Source organism: Dendropsophus ebraccatus, chromosome 4 (assembly GCF_027789765.1).
Source record: "Dendropsophus ebraccatus isolate aDenEbr1 chromosome 4, aDenEbr1.pat, whole genome shotgun sequence".
Taxonomy (NCBI): domain Eukaryota; kingdom Metazoa; phylum Chordata; class Amphibia; order Anura; family Hylidae; genus Dendropsophus; species Dendropsophus ebraccatus.
In genome coordinates this window covers 34,429,552-34,450,101 of record NC_091457.1, presented here as the reverse complement: position 1 = coordinate 34,450,101, position 20,550 = coordinate 34,429,552, and the positions used below count along the sequence as shown (strand labels likewise).

At 43.6% G+C, this 20,550-nt stretch overlaps 1 protein-coding gene across 3 annotated transcripts in view; it reads left to right on the top strand.

Annotated features, from left to right (window-relative positions):
* SLC25A45 (solute carrier family 25 member 45) overlaps window positions 1–12,647 on the top strand; it is a 37,844-nt gene extending 25,197 nt beyond the window's left edge. Inside the window, exons 3-4 of one of the 3 annotated variants that reach the window (XM_069965501.1) lie at window positions 6,492–6,759; window positions 11,934–12,647. In XM_069965501.1, coding sequence (XP_069821602.1) covers window positions 6,492–6,759; window positions 11,934–12,202 — 537 coding nt within the window. In that variant the 3' untranslated portion in view covers window positions 12,203–12,647. The remainder of the gene's footprint in view (window positions 1–6,491; window positions 6,760–11,933) is intronic. The other 2 variants (XM_069965500.1, XM_069965499.1) reach the window with 2 other exon arrangements.
* Window positions 12,648–20,550: the final 7,903 nt, after the last annotated feature.

The following is a 20,550-nucleotide window of genomic DNA, read 5'->3' as shown; positions in this document are numbered from 1 at the left end:
AGAAACTGTTTTCCTTCTATTCCCATCCCCGCCAAACGCACATTAGAATAGACTACTTTTTTTTTTAAATGTCCCGACGGTACACTTGCTTAAAAGGGTGGACATGGAACCAATTTCATGGTCTACCCACGGCCCGGACCATATTCCTTTGGCATCGCTTACATCTTCTACTCACCAGTGTCACTGGCGCCTAAATTAAACTTTGTTAAAGTCTCAAATTCCGCTGGATTCCATAAACCACTGCATGTGAACATATTAAAATGAAGGTTCAGTCTCATCCCAATCTGTCCTTTGGGAAGCCCATAAGGTGGTTGTAAGAGGATATTGCATTGCACTTAGTTCTAGACAAAAGAAAGACTGTCAGGCCTGCATACTAGATACTAAGAGAAAATTCTGTGAACTAGAGTTTCTGAATGCCGTCTGTAGGGACATTGCGTAGACTGGTAACAGTTAGAGCTCAGCTTAAATATGCTACGCTTCACAAATGGAGAGCCTGTTACTGTTTTATAAACATAATTTCTAGGAGAAGGGCAACAAGGGTCATACCTTGCTAGCTCGTATGCTTTCTGAATGCTCTGTGGCCCAGTCTCCGCAAGCCCTACGAGACCATCTAGGGGACACTAAATTTCATCCGGGTGAAGTCTCCTCTATCTTTGAACGGTACTTTTCTAAACTGTACTCTCTCCCCTCTTCCCTGCCCTCGCCCCGCCTGCTTGTGACCAGAAGATCAAGACATTTTTGTCCTCCTGCCAACTGCCTGCTCTTTCCCAGGAAGCAGTTAAGCATGTTAACTCTCCTATCTGGCTAGCGGAGTTATAGGAAGTTCTTAAAAGCCTGCTGTCAGGGTAATCTTCGGGTCTAGGTGGGTTCACCTACCTATATCATAAGACCTTCACTGCAGAATTGGCCCTGCGTTTGGTCTCCTTTTTCAATTCTTTTATGGAGAGTTCCCCTATCCCCGCAACCATGTTTCATTCTCTTATCACATTGATCCCTAAGCCAGACAAAGACCCCCTTGACTGCTCCAGTTATAGCACTGTTAAATGCTGATCTTAAAAAATTTCCAAAATCCTGGCTACCCGCCTTGGTTTTTGACTGCCCTCTTTAGTTGAAAAGGTTTGTGATGCCATAAAAGAGATTGATTCAGTGAACCTCCAGAGTGATCGTGTCTTGATCCTAATTCTTGATGCGGAAAAGGCATTTGATGGCCTAGGGTGGCCTTTTCTGTTTGGAACGCTCCGCATGTTTGGTTTCTCAGGCTCTTTCTTCACAGCTGTAAGGGGACTATACTCTCACCCAACTGCATCCATTAAAATGCCTCATCAACACTCAGGAGTATTCTCGCTTTCGAATGGCATCTGTCTTAATGTCTTACTTACTCCAACTAATCTCCCAACAACCCTCCCTATCTTACACAATTTACTAACGGAATTTGGGGTGTTATCAAGATATAAGGTTAACACAGCGAAAATGGAGGCCATGCTGTTGAATTTACCCAACATAGAATTCTGCCAGTTAAGCGCCAATTTTAAATTTAGATGTTCCTCTACCTCCATTAGGTACTTAGGCATACGGTTAACTCCAACGTATGATTCTTTGCACTTAGCTAATTACCCTGAACTCCTTAGGGACATTAAAACCCTCCCAATAAAATGGAAAAAGCACTACATCTCTCTCCTGGGTCGGTTGGCAGTGGTGAAAATGAGTATCCTTCCCAAATTATTATACTACTTTCAGACTCTCCCGGTGAGGATTCTAATAAGTGAGCTTAAATCTGTCCAATCTGCTATCTTTAAGTTTATCTGGGACTCAGACAGTCATAGGATTTATGATGACCAGCAAAAATCAGGGAGGTTTGGCTACCCCAAACATTCTTCACTACTATTGGGCAGCTCATCTTCGCTGCATTCTTTTCTGGGCTTCTTATCATGCCTATAACAAATGGATGGCAATTGAAAGGAGATAGCTAGCCCCTTTACACCCCAACTCTTTACTATGGCACCTAAACCCAGCTATATCTCATTGCCTCTGACTTCTTTTCTTACTCTGGCCTTCCCTACAGGTCTGGAGTCAGTGGTGGTGCAGACGTGGAGGGACCAAGGGGGTCTTTCAGCTTGCAGATATAGTTGATCATCTGTCTAGAGTTCTGCTGTCTTTTGACAACCTCAGAGAAAAACGTAACATGCTAGTATCCAAAATTTTTGACGTACACACAGTAGTGTCAATTCATAATGTCAAGATTGGGAACCACCATGGTTTCCAAACCTACAGCTTTCAATCGTCTTGTTAGGGTGGGAAACTGACACAAAGCTGCTTATCTCTGACTTATACAAGATCTTGGGATCATCGGTTGATGACTTACCAATCCAACATAAGTACATGGTTAAAAAGGAGACCATTCTTGCCAGAACAATCTCCCTGGACTGCTGGAGGATCATATGGGAGAGGTCAGCTAAATCATACATATGTTGTGGCATCACATACCGGAATTGCTTAATAAGTTGAACAGCTCCATTTTCAGGGAGTGCCTGGTAATTAAAAACTACTGGGTTATTTTGTGTGCTGCTTTTTCCAATATCGTACAAAATCCTTTCCCATGAGATCATTTGGTTTGTTTGCTCTATCTTATACCTAAAGCTATGGGGGAAAAAACTACTGAACTGTTACTATAGATGTTGATGGTAGCCAAGACATTAAAGGGGAACTCCACATAAGGAAAACAAAATTCTATTAAAAGTACATTAAAGGTTATATAGATGTGTCTATATAATGTATTACCATATCTGTACGGTTCTGCCACACTGGTAGCTCTTTGAAATCCAGGAAGTGAAGAAAAATGGCCGCTGTGCCAATTCTCATTGTCTCCTGCTCCTTCTGCTCTCCCACCTTAGGAGACAAATATTCCATGCCTCTGTCTCACATTGTGTGTGTTTGCTGAGATCAGGCTGATGATGCAGACAGGGGGTAGGGCGTGATGTCACAGGAGGCTTGGTTGGATCCCCCAATCCCCTAAGTGATCCACCATCTTTGACCGGCCAGAAGCAGCTGCTGCAATGATTTCACTGATTGTGCAAGTCTGCAGTTAAATTAGGGCTGTGTTCACACACGTTGGAGTTTTATTGCAGTACTGCAGCGTATTCACAAAAATTATGCAGTAACACAAGTAAATTATGCTAAACAGCACAGAGGATCAGAGCCGGCAATGCCGATCCCGCCTAGAGGAAAAATGAGGCATAAACAGTATATCCCATGTAAGATAATATCGGATAAGCTCCTTATTGTGGGGCTCAACCTCAGAGTTAAAAGATGATTGATCATAATATAGTTACATAGTTACATAGTTAATACGGTTGAAAAAAGACACATGTCCATCAAGTTCAACCAAGGAGGGGATGGATACAGGGAAGGGGGAGGGGTGATATGTTCTATACATATGCATCTATATTATTTTGGTCTAAGAACTTGTCTAGCCCTGTTTTGAAGCCCTCTACTGTTTTTGCTGTGACCAGATCCTGTGGTAGACTGTTCCACAGATTCACAGTTCTCATGGTAAAGAAGACTTGTCGCCTCCGGAGATTGAACCTTTTTTTCTCCAGGCAGAGGCAGTGCCCTCTTGTCCTTTGAGGGGGTTTTACCTGGAACATCTTTTCCCCATATTTCTTGTAGGGGCCATTTATATATTTAAATAAGTTAATCATATCTCCCCTTAAACGTCTCTTCTCCAGACTAAACAAATGTAATTCTTTTAATCTCTCCTCATAACTAAGATGCTCCATTCCCCTTATTAGTTTAGTTGCCCGTCTTTGTACCCTCTCCAGCTCTAGAACATCCTTTTTATGAATCGGGTTCCAAAACTGGACGGCATACTCCAGATGAGGCCGCACCAAAGCTTTATAAAGCGGTAATATTATATCCCTGTCCCGTGAGTCCATGCCTGTTTTAATGCATGACAATATCCTACTGGCCTTAGAAGCAGCTGCCTGACATTGTGTGCTGTTCTGTAGTCTATTATCTACAAGTACACCCAGATCCTTCTCTATCAGTGACTCTCCCAGAGTAACTCCCCCCAGGACATATGATGCATGCGGGTTATTAGTACCCAGGTGCATAACTTTACATTTATCAATATGTGCGTTAAAATGAAAAAAAAAAAATCAAAAAGTTCTTTACTTTATTCCAATATCAGCATTACAGGTAGAGAATACAGTGTGCTGTGTGGGTGGGACTACAATAAAATTATAAAGTACTACAAATATTTCAGTAACACAATGAAACTGCAATGTGTGAACACAGCCTAGATATTCTGCAACAGATTTTGGCAGGGAATGGGCAGGGTGGAGGACTGTGATGAACAACTGAGAGAAAGCATTGCATTCTGGAACCAGTATTGCATTCTGGGAACTGCTAAACCAGGAGGTACAGAAAAAAAATACAGAACAAAACCCCCAAAACAAATGGATTTTGGTAGTTTCAAAACTGGGATAGATAGGTAAGTAATGCTATATGCTTCTGCAGAAGGTTAATTTTTTTTTTTAACCTCTACCTGGTGTTCCCCTTTAATAGCCAGACAATGGAAACAAACTCTCCCTCAACATTAACTGACTGGGTTGCCCTGGTGAAGGAGATGAGAACTTTGGACTCCCTCACTGCATCGTTGAATAATAGAATAGAAGCTTTTGAGGTGGTATGGGCCCCCTGGGATGCGTACTGTGTTCAACATAGTTATGTGTTTTTGTGTTTCTTCCCCCATTTTGCACTTTTTCTATACCCTTTTCCCAGGATAAATAGTTTCTGAGCTGTTTGCTTTTGGATAGAGGTAGGCTTGTTACTGATTGGTATGCATGGTTTATGCTGTTAATGCATCATATGTTTTACTATACTGCTGCCAAAGGATGTGACGTGCAGGTCCTTTTTGTCTCTATTGCACGTGCAGTAGACTGACTATGTATATGTTTTCTTCTCTTTTGTTCAAAAATTCTATAAAAATTACAAAAAAAAAGAAAACAAAACCTGTAGTGCTCTGGGCAGTTCCTGTCTCGGACAAGGGTGTCAGCAGAGAGAACTGTGTCAGACTAAAAAGAAAACACAATTTCCTCAAGGGACACACAGCAGCTGATAAGTATGGGAAGACTGGTTAATTTTAAATAGAAGTAAATTACAAATCTATATAGCTTTCTAAAACCAGTTGATTTTAAAGATTTTCGCTAGAGTACCCTTTTAACTACACAGATTTTGGCGTTTTCAGTGTTGGCAGATATGTGAATAGGGCTAGTAGAAAAATGTATGTGAATGGAGACTCCTTTGACCTTGTCCACATAGCCAAGGGCAGACACAGACTGCATAGGACTCCTGTGCAAAAAATGCCCCCTGCTGTGCACCCCCACATACTGATAATGCTCCTGCTGTATACAGCTTCCCACCCACAGTAATAATTCCTTCTGCTGTGCCCCCCTACTAATAAAGCCCCCCATAGTAATAAAGCCCCCCTGTTGTGACCATCCCCATTGTAATAAAGACCCTTGTTGTGACCCCTCATAGTAATAATGCCCCTGCTGTGTACATACTCACCTATACCAGGCAGGGGCAGCTTTTCTCCATTTTTTGGCTTGTAGCTTGTCAGCCACGGGACAGATCCTGCAGTAGGCACAATGATGTCATATCGGGATGACGTCATGTATCGGCAGCTCATAGGCTGTGGCCACGCAGCAGAGCGTGAGCTGAACATTATAGCAGCGGGCATCCCTTGAATCTGCATGACTGCAGCTTCTAGGGATGCTGAAAGGGGGACAACTCAGCGCGCAGCAGGCCTATTTTCCCTTTTGAGCCCCTGTGCGGTTTGTCCACCACTGCACACAGCCATGGGTGAGACTGTAGTGCACAGGCCCTGCACTTCTAAAGGGGTCTATGGGGGCTGCATCACAAAATGGACTTTATAAGTGCGGGTATTACTTTTTTGCAGAGCGGATTGATTGCAATACATACATTCATTTTCAAAATGGATGTGTGGACAACCCCATTGAAATCAATGGGTCATTTTTATGAATCCAGGATCCTTATTTACAGACAGAAAAAAGTGATGTGCAGATGATGGACTCTAGGAGTTGGTTGAGTAAAGCACCCAGGAAATGACAGGGGAGCTGCATACAGAATATATCCATATATTTGTATAATTTGTCTATTCTGCCTTATCTATATCTCCAGCAGTACAACAGTTGTAGTTACATTCCCCCTAATAATAATGACTCTGTTCACTCTGTCCCAGGCTACATTTCAAGATGTTTTATAGCTAATATAAAATAATAATAATGTTTATAATAAAAATCTGAAAAGATGACATCTATATACAGTATAATGTAAGTTCTTAGTATATAAGTGCATTTGTTTTGTATTTTGTTATGAAAACGTGTGACACCTTAATTTACTGTGTATATAAAAGTCATTTTTGTGATCTGGAACAGATCAAACAGCTGAATACATTTATGTGTCTCCAGGTTTATTTTACAGCACCAGTCGACTTGATAAAAGTGAGGTTACAGAATCAAACGGAGTCATTCAAGAGACAAGCAAAGCCAGATAATCTACAAGCCCGGTATCGTGGGCCTATTCACTGTGCTGTTAGCATACTGAAAACAGAGGGCATTACAGGTCTCTACAGGGGGTCAACTGCATTGCTTCTGCGGGATGTGCCCACTATTGGGTTATATTTCCTAACATATGAAGTCCTTTGCAAATGGATGACTAGTAATGGCAAAACACCAGGTAAAACTGTGACACTGGGCACTGAATGAAGATTTATGTGGTAAAGAAAGTAGACATTTATAAAGTACATCTCATGGGTAATAGTCTTTATCAGGGAGACACTGCACCAGTAAATATATGATTTTATATCTAAGTATGCAGAGATTACAGAATAGCAGAGTCACAGAATAGCTGATTACTCAACATTTACATTACATGTTATTAGGGGAAAGTTGGGGAAATTCACTGATTTGTGCTGAACTGTCTGAATGTCGTCTTAGAGGAAAGAAGGATAAGGCATGGTGAATTTCAATGGCAGATCTTTGTGTTCTCCCTGAAATTAGCCTTCTGCCAGAAAAGACTATCTGCTGCTTTCTCCTCTGTCCTCATTGAAAACACATTTATGTTTTGCCAAGCATGTGTCATGGGGTCAGGAAGAGTATCTTTCAGCCAAACCAGTATTAGACTGACAGCTGCTGAATATGTATGGGCGCTGTAATTCTATACACACTCTCCTAAAGAGATGTGTCAGCAGCAGGGTTGCCAACCACCTAAGATGTTCATACACAGTTTTTGGGGCATAAAACACCAGGTAAAACTGTGACACTGGGCACTGAATGAAGATTTATGTGGTAAAGAAAGTAGACATTTATAAAGTACATCTCATGGGTAATAGTCTTTATCAGGGAGACACTGCACCAGTAAATATATGATTTTATATCTAAGTATGCAGAGATTACAGAATAGCAGAGTCACAGAATAGCTGATTACTCAACATTTACATTACATGTTATTAGGGGAAAGTTGGGGAAATTCACTGATTTGTGCTGAACTGTCTGAATGTCGTCTTAGAGGAAAGAAGGATAAGGCATGGTGAATTTCAATGGCAGATCTTTGTGTTCTCCCTGAAATTAGCCTTCTACCAGAAAAGACTATCTGCTGCTTTCTCCTCTGTCCTCATTGAAAACACATTTATGTTTTGCCAAGCATGTGTCATGGGGTCAGGAAGAGTATCTTTCAGCCAAACCAGTATTAGACTGACAGCTGCTGAATATGTATGGGCGCTGTAATTCTATACACACTCTCCTAAAGAGATGTGTCAGCAGCAGGGTTGCCAACCACCTAAGATGTTCATACACAGTTTTTGGGGCATAAAAGAGTTTTCTGTGCACAAGATGACTTATAGGGCACCCATGTTATTGACATGACACAAAATTAGGAAAGAACGCATTTAGCAGGGACTTCACCCAGCATGTTCTTCTGACCGAACTTTTGACATGTCCCTAAAATATGAAGAGAATAGAGTCCAACACCATTTGTAGTCCAATCAAATCCAAGCCAAATCAAATCCATGATCAGGTATAGAAGAAAATGTAACGTTTCAACTCCACAGGTCTTTTTCAAGCATATATGTATGCTTGATAGAGACCCTTAGGGCCGAAATGTTGCATATTTTCTGTACCTGATCATGTTTTTACCCCTAGACGACTAAGGACGTACCGGTACGCCCTGGAAGTCTGTGCCCAGACGACCCTGGGCGTACTGGTACTTCCTGAGCTATGAAGCAGTGAGCAGCCCAGCCCTCACCGCTAATGACAGGCTGCAGCGTGTCATTAACCCCTTAAACGCAGCGTTTAAGTGTGACAGGGGCAGTCCCCTGTCACTTATCGATCACACTGCGGGGGTCCCAATCATTTTAACGGACCGCCGGAGGTCTCTCACCTTCCTCCGTGCAGTCTGATCGGCGCTCTGTTGATTAAGTCTGCCACAGGCAAGCTTAATCAGCAGAGCGCCTATCACACTGATCAATGCTATGCCTATGGCATAGCAATGATCAGTATGTATAAAGTAATTATTGTATGTAAAAGTCCCCCAAAGTAAAAAAGTAAAAATGTCTTCATAAAAGCCCCAAAGCCCTTCCCCAATAAAAGTTGAAATCACCTTCCTTTCCCATTATTTAAATAAAACATATAAAAATAAATAATTAAATAAACATATTATATACCGTTGCATGCATAATTGTCCGGTATATTAAAATATAACAAGCGTCATCACTAACGGCGAATAAGTTATGTTTTATAAGAAGTAATCAAAACATCGGATCTTCACAAATATGGTATTAATAAAAACTAGAGATCATGGCGGAAAAAATGACGCCCCACACTGCCCCGCAGGTGAAAAAGTAAAACCGTTATAAGCTTCACAATAGGCCCATTTTATTTATAATTAATTGCAAAAAAAAAAAAAAGGATTTCATTAAAAAATATATATAACATTAAAAAATATGTGTAAACCTGCATGTGGTTGTGTTTGGGCTGACCTATGAAAAATGGTATTGAGTCGGTATTGAGTCGCTTTTACCATATAGTGCATTACGTAGACACAGGAAACCCCTAAACGCTACCATGTTGCATTCTTTTTTTACGATTTCACCAATTTATATCTTCATAAATAATAATTTGGGGGGGTTCCATCATACATGTTGTGGTAGAGTGAAAGGCGCCATTACAAAGTACAACTACTCCTGTAAAAAACAAACCCTTACATGGCCCTGTAGATAGAAAACTGAAAGTGCTGGAGCTCTTAGAAGGGAGGAGGGAAAAACTAGAACACAAAAAGGAAAATTTACACGGTCCACTGGGTCATTTTGGGCTTGGTCCTCAAAGGGTTAAAGCTTGGATTTGATCACACTATGGATGCTGGTGGACTCCCTTCTCCTTTAAGGGGGTAGTTCACTAAAAAATCTTTTTACTCTTATTTAAAAATGTCCAGACTTTCAGTACTTAGCAACTGCTGTATGTCCTGCAGGAAGTGATCTATCCTTTCCAGTCAGACAGTGCTCTCTGCTGCCACCTCCATGTCAGGAACTGTCCAGAGCAGAAGAGGTTTTTTTTACTGTTTTGCTACTGCTCTAGACAGTCCCTGACATGGACAGAGGTGGCAGCAGAGAACACTGTGTCAGACTGGAGAAAATAAACCACTTCATGGAGGACATTAAAGCGACTCTGTACCCACAATCTGACCCCCCAAACCACTTGTACCTTCGGATAGCTGCTTTTAATCCAAGATCTGTTCTGGGGTCTGTTCGGCAGGTGATGCAGTTATTGTCCTAAAAAACAACTTTTAAACTTGAAGCCCTGTGCCAAACAGGAGTATCTGTTCCCTAACTTTGCACCACCCCTCCGTCCCTCCTTCTCACCCTCTTCATCATTAGGAATGCCACAGGAACATTTTTTCCATGCTGAACATTGCACAGATGCCTTACCGATCCAGCCCATGTTCAGTATTCACATAGCTGACGAATAGGAGACAATCTGCCTGGAGAATTCCTAATGATGAGGAGGGCGGGGAGGAGGGACTGAGGGGTGGTGCAAAGTTAGGGCACAGATACTCCCGTTTGGCACAGGGCTTTAAGTATGAAAGTTGATTTTTAGGAAAATAATTGCATCACCTGCTGAACGGACTGCAGAACAGATCTTGGATTAAAAGCAGCTATCCAAAGGTAAAAGTGGTTTGGGAGAGGGGTCAAATTGTGGGTGCAGAATCGCTTTAAAGCTGTTAAAGCGGCACTTCTTCGCAGAGAACCTGCTGATATGCCGCAGTAGCAGAGGATTGTAGTAATACATAGCCATTAGTTTAACCCCTCTACGCCCCCGCATTGTTTGTCAAATCACTAAATTCCCATATGCAAATTACTTGCATAAGAGCACTTAGGGCATTGCTCGGGGCCGGAGAGCATCGCCGTGCCCCGCCCAGCCCGCCCCCTCCCATTCCGTGCACTATGCATATTCATAACTGAATAGTGGGCTCTATACATGGTGGCTGCGCAGGGAAGCAGTCCTGTCGGAGACGGGCTGCTTCCTGCGCATGCGTGAACCCCCTGGGCCACTGCCTATCCTCCCGGAGGTCCCTCAGGACGTAAGTATAAGATAAACTTTATACTTACGTCTTGAGGGACCTCAGGGAGGATCGGTGGTGGCCCGGGGGCTTTCCGCTTGCGCGGGAAGCAGCCGTCTCCAACGGGACTGCTTCCCTGCGCAGCCGCCATGTATAGAGTCCACTATGTAGTTATGAATATGCATAGGGGGCGGGCGGGGCGCGGTGATGCTCTCTGGCCCCGAGCAATGCCCTAAATGCTCTTATGCAAGTAATTTGCATAAGAGCATTTTGAGATTTTACAAACAATGCAGGGGCGTCCTCTGCTACTGCAGCATATCAGCATGTTCTCTGCGAAGAAGTGCCGCTTTAACAGCTTTAAAGCGACTCTGTACCCACGATCTGACCCCCCTCCCAAACCACTTGTACCTTGTACCAAAGGCTCCCATTATAATTCCGTCCACCGCTGCTTCAGTAGGGAGATAGAAATAAAGAGGCAGAGCGAGCTGACAATTCGTTTTACTGATCGGCGGGCTTCTCAGCACCTGGACCCTGACCGATCCAAATCTCTGACATGTATGGCAACATGTTAGAAGTTTGTTAAAATGGTACGCACCATTTAAGTGCAAAATAATAAACTCCTCGCTCCCCAGTGTTCTTCTCGTTTCTAACATTTGCCCGCTGAAACTTCTAAGCCAGTCTCTGAAATGACAGGCTGCTCAGCCAATTACTAGCTGAGATGGGACGCCGCCGTGGTCAATAATTGGCTGAGCGGCCTTCCATTTCAGAAACTGGTCGCTGTGGGCAGACGGCAGAAGCTAGAAGAACACCTGGGAGCGTGGACAGGTATATATAAAGTTTATTTATTTATTTATGTTTTTACACATTCATCAGCTGTTGACTGTGCATTGCTATTGCTCGTAGCGATGTGCAGTCGTCAGCTGATGATTTTCTAACATGTCGAAAGACAACGTTTAGCATATGACTGTTTCTTCTCGTTGTCTTTATTACACAGAGCGATTATCTGCCGAATTGGACTGATTGGGCTTATTATCGCTCTGTGTAATAGGGCCTTTACTCACAACTCAGCCCCCTCTCCTGTGGAATGAGCCTATAGAGCATGCTCACAAATGTGTCCCATACAGAGAATAGGGGCTGCAGATGTTCAATGTGTCTATGTGCATGCGGCTTGCCATAAAACAAGATGGCAACCCCCATAATAATTTACTACAAATAAAATTTAAAAAATTACAATCAAAATGGAAACGGATTATCAAAACGATCATGTTATGCAGCTCAATTTGTAACTTTTTTTTTAGACCCATGGACTATGCTGTTTGCCGGTGGTTGTGCTGGAACAGTGGGATGGGCTGCTGCAAACCCAATGGATGTCATAAAGAGTCGCTTGCAAATGGATGGAATACAAAGTGTCCAATATCGTGGAATACTTGACTGTATTTCTAAAAGCATTAGACAAGAAGGGTTCCGTGTGCTCTGTAAAGGACTCACAGCAAATAGTATCCGTGCCTTTCCTGTTAATGCAGTGACTTTTCTAAGCTATGAAAAGCTTTTAGAAACTTTTCGATAAGTTTGTTACCAATTGTGGTTCATATTTTTTTGTCATCCACTAGATCTCAACCAAATGTCTTTAACAAAAAGCAAAAAAGAAACAGTGGCAGGAACCATTCATGGTTGTAACTCATGTAAGGAAATAAAAATCTAAAAGATGGTTGTTGGGACCAGCAAGAACTTTAAAAGTCCAACTGAATTTCTAACCATTTTAAGGCAACTATATTTAATAGTTTATTGTTTTTATACTTTAAAGGAAAAGCTGCTCAGTTAAACCTTACTTATGACACAGATAACAACGACCTGAGACATCAAGATTCCATGGCATTGCTGCGGTCCACTATCAGGCTATTTACACACTACACATGAACGGAACGTCCGGTCTCTGAAAAGATCATACCAGCTGGAACTGCAGTACCGCCCGGATGATCTTCAGCGCCGCAGAGTTCTGATGCAGGCGCATCCGTGCGTGCCCACATCAGAACTCCCCACTGCACACTATGGAGCGTGCGGCTGGAGCCGCTCGCTCCACAGTGTGCGCTAACCGGGTTTTCTGCGGCCGCTATGCAATGAATAGCGGCCGCAGAAAACTGACATGTCAGTTTCTTGTTGCGCCGCTAGGGATCCCGGCCGGAGCGTATACAATGTGTATACACTTTGGCCGGGATTCCATAGAAGGCAATGCAATGTATATTTTCGTAATAGTCATGGCCGTTGTTGCAATCGGTAACAACGGCTGTAGTTTTATGAAAATATACGTAGTGTGAACATAGCCTCATAATGTTACTGAGTAAATTCAGTATACCAAGACCAATATTACCAATAGTATTTTGTGTGCATAGTAAATGTTTTAACCCCTTAACGACATCGGGCGTAAACTTACGCCCTCGCGCCCTGGTACTTGGCGCATCAGGGCGTAAATTTACGCCCGATGTTTCCCCGATCGCTGCGTGTTCGCACACAGCGATCGGGGAAGATGGCCTGCTATAAATCATAGCAGGCCATCATAGCTTCTCGGCACGGGGGGTGGTTAACACCCCCCGTGCTTACGATCGCCGCTATAGGCTGATCAATTCAGATCAGCCAATAGCGGCGATCGGAACCTTTCCGGGTCATCGGTGACTCGATGACCCGGAAAAAAAATTACTGTAAAATTACTGTAAAAAGTAATGGTGGTCACCGTGCCACCGGCCCGATCGCCGTGAACGGCCGGCCGTTCACGGCGATCGGGCCGGTGGCACGGCGATCAGAGTCCCACAAAATAAAAAATACCTGCCCTGGACCCCTCAGCTAGGTAGCGGAGGGGTCCAGAGCAGGTATTTGTACATTACTCACCTGTCCCGGGGTCCTGATCGGCGTCTTCCGGGTTCGCGGCGTCCTCCTTCATTCCGTTCAGTCTTCGGGTCTTTTCGGCGGTCCCCGTCGTCTTCTTTCGGCTATTTTCGGCTCCACCCTCGTCATTTTCCGGATTTTGCGCTCTGCTGCCCTCTAGCGGCTGATATGTGTAATACACTTATCAGCAGCTACAGGGATGTTCAGAATGTAGAAAAAGTTTTTTTTTTTTCCAATTTTTTTTTTTTCCTATTTTCTGCACCCTATCGCCGCTGAGTGTTGATCAGCATCGCACGAAAGTGCGCTGCTAAACAGCAACTCCTCATTTTTGGCGTAGGGTGTTTTTTTTCCATATCCTACTGCCACGGTCTGCTGATAAGTGCCGCACATAAGTGCGGCATTTATCAGCAACTCCTTTGTTGGCGTAGGTTTTTTTTTTATACTTACTGTAAAAAAAACACGTAAAAAACACTACATTACACCACACTACATTGAATAAAGTTTGACACTACACCACTACATACCCCATATACTAGTCCCCGTATAAGGATGACCCCCAGGGTGTTTTCGGCGTCAGAGGGATACGTTATTATTGCCTCCGACACCGAAACAGCCAGTGAGGATGAATGGGGGGGATCCTTCTTTCCTCCATTCATCCTCATCCTCCTCATCATCCGGTGACGTGTCTGGGGGTAGCGTAGCGTACGCTGCCCCCCAGACACGTCTTTTCCGCCAGTACCGTCCCAATAAGAGATGACGGTATGGTGTGAAATTCTACAAACTCTGTGAGCGTACCTCAGGGTACTCTTACAGATTTAGGGTACGTGCACACTGCGGAATGGCGAAGGATAACCCTTTGTGTATTCCGCAGCTGGCACCCGCCGGCGGACTGATGCGGGCGCATGTCTCTACCCGTGTCATAGACTCCATTCTATGCACGGGCGGATTCCGTCGTCCATCCAAAGAATGAATACGTTGGACGGAGAGCGGAATCCGCCCGTGCATAGAATGGAGTCTATGACACGGACGGAGACGCGCGCCTGCATCAGTCCGCCTGTGGGTGCCAACTGCGGAATGCACAAAGGGTTATCTGTCGCGATTCCGCAGTGTGCACATACCCTTAGAGTGTATGTAGGAAGGGACACCCGAATGCAGCCCCCAGATGCCCCCCCCCATCCTCGGAACAAGTGGGAAGATCGTCCGGGAACTGATCTTCCCACTGCTGGATAAAGGTCACCACCTGTACGGGGATAACTTTTATACCAGCACCCCCTCTTCCGGTCTCTCGCTGCCCTGTAGCTTGCGGCACGATCCGAACATATCAGAAGTAGTAATAGCGCCCTAATATTTAGCAGCCATGGAGCGGACCCAGCGCTTCTGGATATGAAGGACCCCGTATCGCACCAGGGCAACATTTTCCAGGTGACGTCCCCCACACTGGAGAAAGGGAGACCCCAGAAGAAGTACAGAGTGTGGCGTAACAGGGAGATCAGGAAGGACGCCATTTACCAGTGTGACACCTGTCCTGATCCCCCCGGCCTCTGCATACTGGATCGCTCCAAGGCGCACCACACGTCATTGGGGTTCCACATTATCTACATTCTGTCCCTTATTCCTATTTCAGGGGTCACGTTGATCCAGGGATTATTCTGATCACCATTATGGAGTAGGGAAGGAATTTTTCCCCTGTGATGAGGCTACTGTCGTCTGCCTCACGAGGGTTTTTTGCCTTCCTCTGGATCAACACAGGTTGAGTTTGATGGACACCTGTCATTTCCAACCTTATAAACTAATAATTGGCCTAATACCCCCAAATAAATTAGAATTGTCCCTTTTCCCCAGCTAAATAGGTATGGCCGCCATTCCCATTAGAGGATGCCATGATGCAATTACAAAGCCTCTGTGCGGCCAGGACAGTAGAAACCCCCCCACAAGTGACACCATTCTGGAAACTACACCCCATAAGGAATCTAACAAGGGGGGAAGCGGGGATATGGCCCCCTGGTGACGGCCACATTTGGGACGTGAAAATGAAAGAAATGGTATTTTTTATTTTCTCGGCACATGTTCTACGTAAGTGACTGTCACCAGTGGTGTCCATATGCTCACTGCACCCCTTGTTAGATTCCTTATGGGGTGTAATTTCCAGAATGGGGTCACTTGTGGGGGGTTTCTACTGACCTGGCAGCACAGGAGCTTTGTAATTGCGACATGGCCTCCATCCTCCATTCCAGCCTCTAAATGGCGCTCTGTCCCTTTGGTGGCTTGCCCTGTGCCCATATGGCACATTATGCCCACATATGGGGTATTTTCGTACTCAGGGGAAACTACCCTACACGTTTTGTGTTCATTTTCTTTTTTAACCCCTTGTGGAAATGGAAAAAATCAAGGCTAGACCAACATTTAGTGTAATTTTTGTAAAATTTTTACTCTAAATCATTAATCTTGTCATGATTTTTTCATTTTCACAAGGGGCTAAAAGATAAAAAAAAAAACAATAAATGTGTAGAGCAATTTCCCCTGAGTACGGAAATACCCCACATGTGGACATAAAGCGCCATGTGGGTGCAGGGTAAGCCTTCGAAGGGACGGAGCGCCATTTCGTTTTTGAAGGCTGGATTTGGATGGAATGGATTTCGAGGGGCCATTTTGCATTCAAAAGGCCTCTGTGTTGCCAAGACAGTTGAAACCCCCCACAAGTGACCCCATTATGGAAACTACACTCCTCAAGGAATGTAACAAGGGGTGTAGTGAGCATATGAACCCCACTGGTGACGGGCACAAATGTGAAACAATGTGGCGTGAAAATGAAATATTACATTTTTTACACTATAATGTTGGTTTAGCCTTGAATTTATCATTTTCACAAGGGGTTAAAAGAGAAAAAAACACACAATATGTGTAGAGCAATTTCCCCCGAGTCCGTAAATACCCCACATGTGGACATAAAGCGCCATGTGGGCGCAGGGCAAGCCTCCAAAGGGAAGGAGCGCCATTTGGATTTTGGAGGTTGGATTTGGCTAGAATGGATGATGAACGCCATGTCGCATTTACAGAGCCCTCGTGCTGCCAAAACACTGGAAACCCCCCACAAGTGACCCCATTCTGGAAACTGCACCCCTCAAGGAATCTAACAACGGGTGCAGTGAGGATATGGACCCCTTGATGACGGGCACATTTGTGCCATGAAAGTGAAAAAATGAAATTTTTTACTTTTACGTCACATTGTTCCACATTTGTGCCCGTCACCAGTGGGGTCCATATGCTCACTGTGCCCCTTGTTAGATTCCTTGAGGGGTGTAGTTTCCAGAATGGGGTCACTTGTGGGGGGTTTCCAGTGTCTTGGCAGCACGAGGGCTCTGTAAATGCGACATGGCCCTTGAAATCCTTTCCAGTGAAATTCAGCTTCCAAAAGCCAATTGGCGCTCCTTCCCTTTGGAGGCTCGTCCTGCGCCCCCTTGGCACTTTATCGCCACATGTGGGGTATTTCCGTACTCGGGAGAAACTGCGCTACACATTTTGTGTCTTTTTTTTCCTCTTATCCCTTTAAGAAAATGAAAAATTGAAGGCTAGAACAACGTTTTAGTGTAAAAAATTAATTTTTCTTTTTTCACGCCATATTGTTCGGAAAATCTGTGAAGCACCTGTGGGGTCCAAATGCTCACCGCACCCCTTGTTACATTCCTTGAGGGGTGTAGTTTTCTAAATGGTGTCCCTTTAGGGGTGTTTTTTAGGTTTTGGCACCCCAGAGCCTCTGCCAACCTGAAGTGGTACAGTCAGAAATGACCAAATATAACGGAGGCGTTGAAATTCACTAGGCGCTCCCTTATATCTGAGGCTTGTGGTTGCGTCAAATAGCGCAATAGGGCCACATATGGGGTATTTCTATAAACTGCAGAAACAGGGCAATAATTATTGGGGTGCATTTCTCTGGTTATAGGTTTATAATTATGAAAAATATTGGATTACAATAAAATCTCTGCACAGAAAATTAAAATTTTCAAATTTCTTACACACTTAGCTTTTATTTCTGTGACTCCCCTAAAGGGTTAAAACACTTTCTGGATGTGCTTTTGCAGAGTGTGGGGGGTGCAGTTTCTGAAATGGGGTGCTTTGTGGGGCTTTCTAACATACAGGCCCCTCAAATACACTTTAAACCTGAACAGGTCCCTAAAAATATGTGATTTTGAAATTTTACTGAAAATTTGGAAATTTGCTGCTAATGTTTTAAGCTTCCTATTGTCTAAAAAAAGAAAGATCGTTTAATAAATGCCGCCAACATAAAGTAGACATGTTGCTAATGCTATTTAATATATAATTTATGTGGTATAACCACTTTCTGTATACGCAAAAAAGTTTCAAAGTTGGAAAAATGCAGTTTTTCACATTTTTTCACATTATTTGGTTTTTTTTCATAAAGATTCGTTATGAGTATCGACTCCAATTTACCAGAAATGTAAAGTACAATATGTCACGAGAAAACAATCTCAGAATCAGCCGGATAGGTAAAAGCATCCCGAAGTTATTAATGAATAAAGTGACACTGGTCATATTCATAAAATTTGTCTCTGTCATTAAGGCCATTTCAGGCTCTGTCCTTAAGGGGTTAATCCTCTTTACATGTTTTATTGGACATTGACTACTGTGTTTTCAGCATGGTATTTCTGATTAGCAAGACTTTTCAGTTATAGGCACAATAAATATCATGAAAAACTGAAATTAAAGGGATATTTAATATTTGATCTAGATAAAATTCTGTTTAGTAAAATATATTTTATTATTAATTTTATAGAGGACCCCTTTAAATGGTTGAGATAATAAAAAACTGAAAGAAAAATTGTCTTTGTTGTTGTTATCAATCAGTAAAAGCTCAGCTCTTATTTTGCATTTGGCTTTTGAAACTATACCAACTCACCTTTTTTACTGTGCCTCTCCAGCGCTGGATCGCCACTTAGCCCCCTCTATCATCGGATCTCTGAATTGTCTGATGCACTGGCTGCTTAGCCAGTCAGCGACTTGGGCGGGATGCTGCTCCAGTGACTGATTGGCTGAGTGTGCTGTCCATCAGCCGGGACAGGCATTTTCCCCCAAATCTTGACATCATCACAACTGAGGGGAAAATGTCTTCAGGCGGGGGCCCTGGGGCAGGTCACTGCTGCATCACAGGCATGAGGAGAGGTAAGCAATGCCCTTTTTTTTTCCCTGACCCTGCTGCCTGTCACATTTTTACAACGGCCGGACTCCTCCTTTAAAGCTGAGCTGGGATTGCTTTTTCAGTCTTGTACTCACGAAGATCTAGAGTCCATAGACTACCAAGAGACATGCCTAATTTTTAATTGGCACGTCCTCTTTGTTGTTATGCTCCTGGTGTGGAGTAGTGAACAGCTGAGAATTTCTTCGGGTAGGACACAGTTTCCAAGTTTTGAATCATAGTGAGTTTTATACAGATTAAATTGTGTATGTGGGAAAATATTTCCAACCATCTCAAAATAATCTGTGCACCTGTTCCTGAAAGGAAAACATAGGAAGCTTTGTCAGAATTAGTAAAGCTGTGATGTCTGTTCCTGTTGTGATTGCAGACACAGAAAATTACATTACAGCAAAATTAGTTACAGCATCGATGTGTATTTATGTTGTTCAGTCATATGTTGCAGTGATGAGCAGTAACTAACCAGTCACTTCTTATTATTGCAAAAAACAGTGATGACCACAGGGTCTACTCTGGGTCCCCTTCTTTTTAGTATGTTTGTGTCATAGTGCTCAATAGGGTTGACATTCCTAGGGTGTCGGTAATACAGAGAATGACATCATTATAATAGATGTTTACACTACAGAATACACACAGAAATTTCGAGTGGAGGCCGCACGATGGACTATGTGCGGAAATCTCAATGCTGGGCTCTGCTTGAAGTTCCACTTGTTCTTTTTACTCAATGCATTTCTCAAGCTGCCATCCGCCCAAAGAATTCACATGTCAACTCTTTGAGCAGATGGTGGATTGAGCTTGAGAAATGCGTTGAGCCAATGGGACAGGCAGAACTTCAAGTGTAGTCTGCCTGCGGCATCCATTCGAAGTTTCCGTGCATAGTCAGTAGTGTGAATATACTCTAGTGCACCAGTGCAGCTTAGCGGTAGGGAAAGAAAGTGGAATGCTTGGCTGTATAGCTAGAGGTATAAGTAAAGGAAAGCCGTCCCAGCACTTGCCTCTTGCTGCAATACAGTGATTTGAGCAAACACAAAAATGCTGCACATGTTCCAATCTGGCGTTCTTACTCAACAGCATAACTATACATGTGATTAGGCACACTAAATACACGTCATTGGACTTACAATGACTACATCACATGATCAGTATATATTTACAATATATAAATAATTATGTAACATTATAAGATATATATATATATATATATATATATATATCCTGATTAGGGATGGTCCGAACCTGCCGAGGTTCGGGTTCGTATGAACCCGAACGCTCGGCAGCAGATTCCCGCTGTCTGCCCGCTCCGTGGAGCGGGCGGATACAGCGGGAGGAACGCCTGGAAAACTGGGATACAGCCTATGGCTATGGCTGTATCCCAGTTTTCCAGGCGGTCCTCCCGCTGAATCCGCCCGCTCCACGGAGCGGGCAGACAGCGGGAATCATTACCGAGGGTTCAGGTTCATATGAACCCGAACCGAACACGGTTCGGACCATCCCTAATCCTGATCACGTGATGTGATGTAGTCATTGTAAGTCCAATGACGTGTATTTAGTGTGCCTAATCACATGTATCGTTATGCTGTTGAGTAAGAACGCCAGGTCGGAACACGTGCAGCATTTTTGTGTCAAATCACTGAATTGCAGCAAGAGTGCGGGGACTGCTTTCCTTTACTTGAACACTGACTAACTTTAAGCACCAAACAGCAGCCTGCTACTGCCCCAGGCCAAGAGCACCACTTTTTAACATTCTGGGGCTGCCTACTCCTATCAGTACCCCTGTGGCAGTAATGCATAGGGTTAGTTTCAGCCATTTTACAGGCTAACAGTAA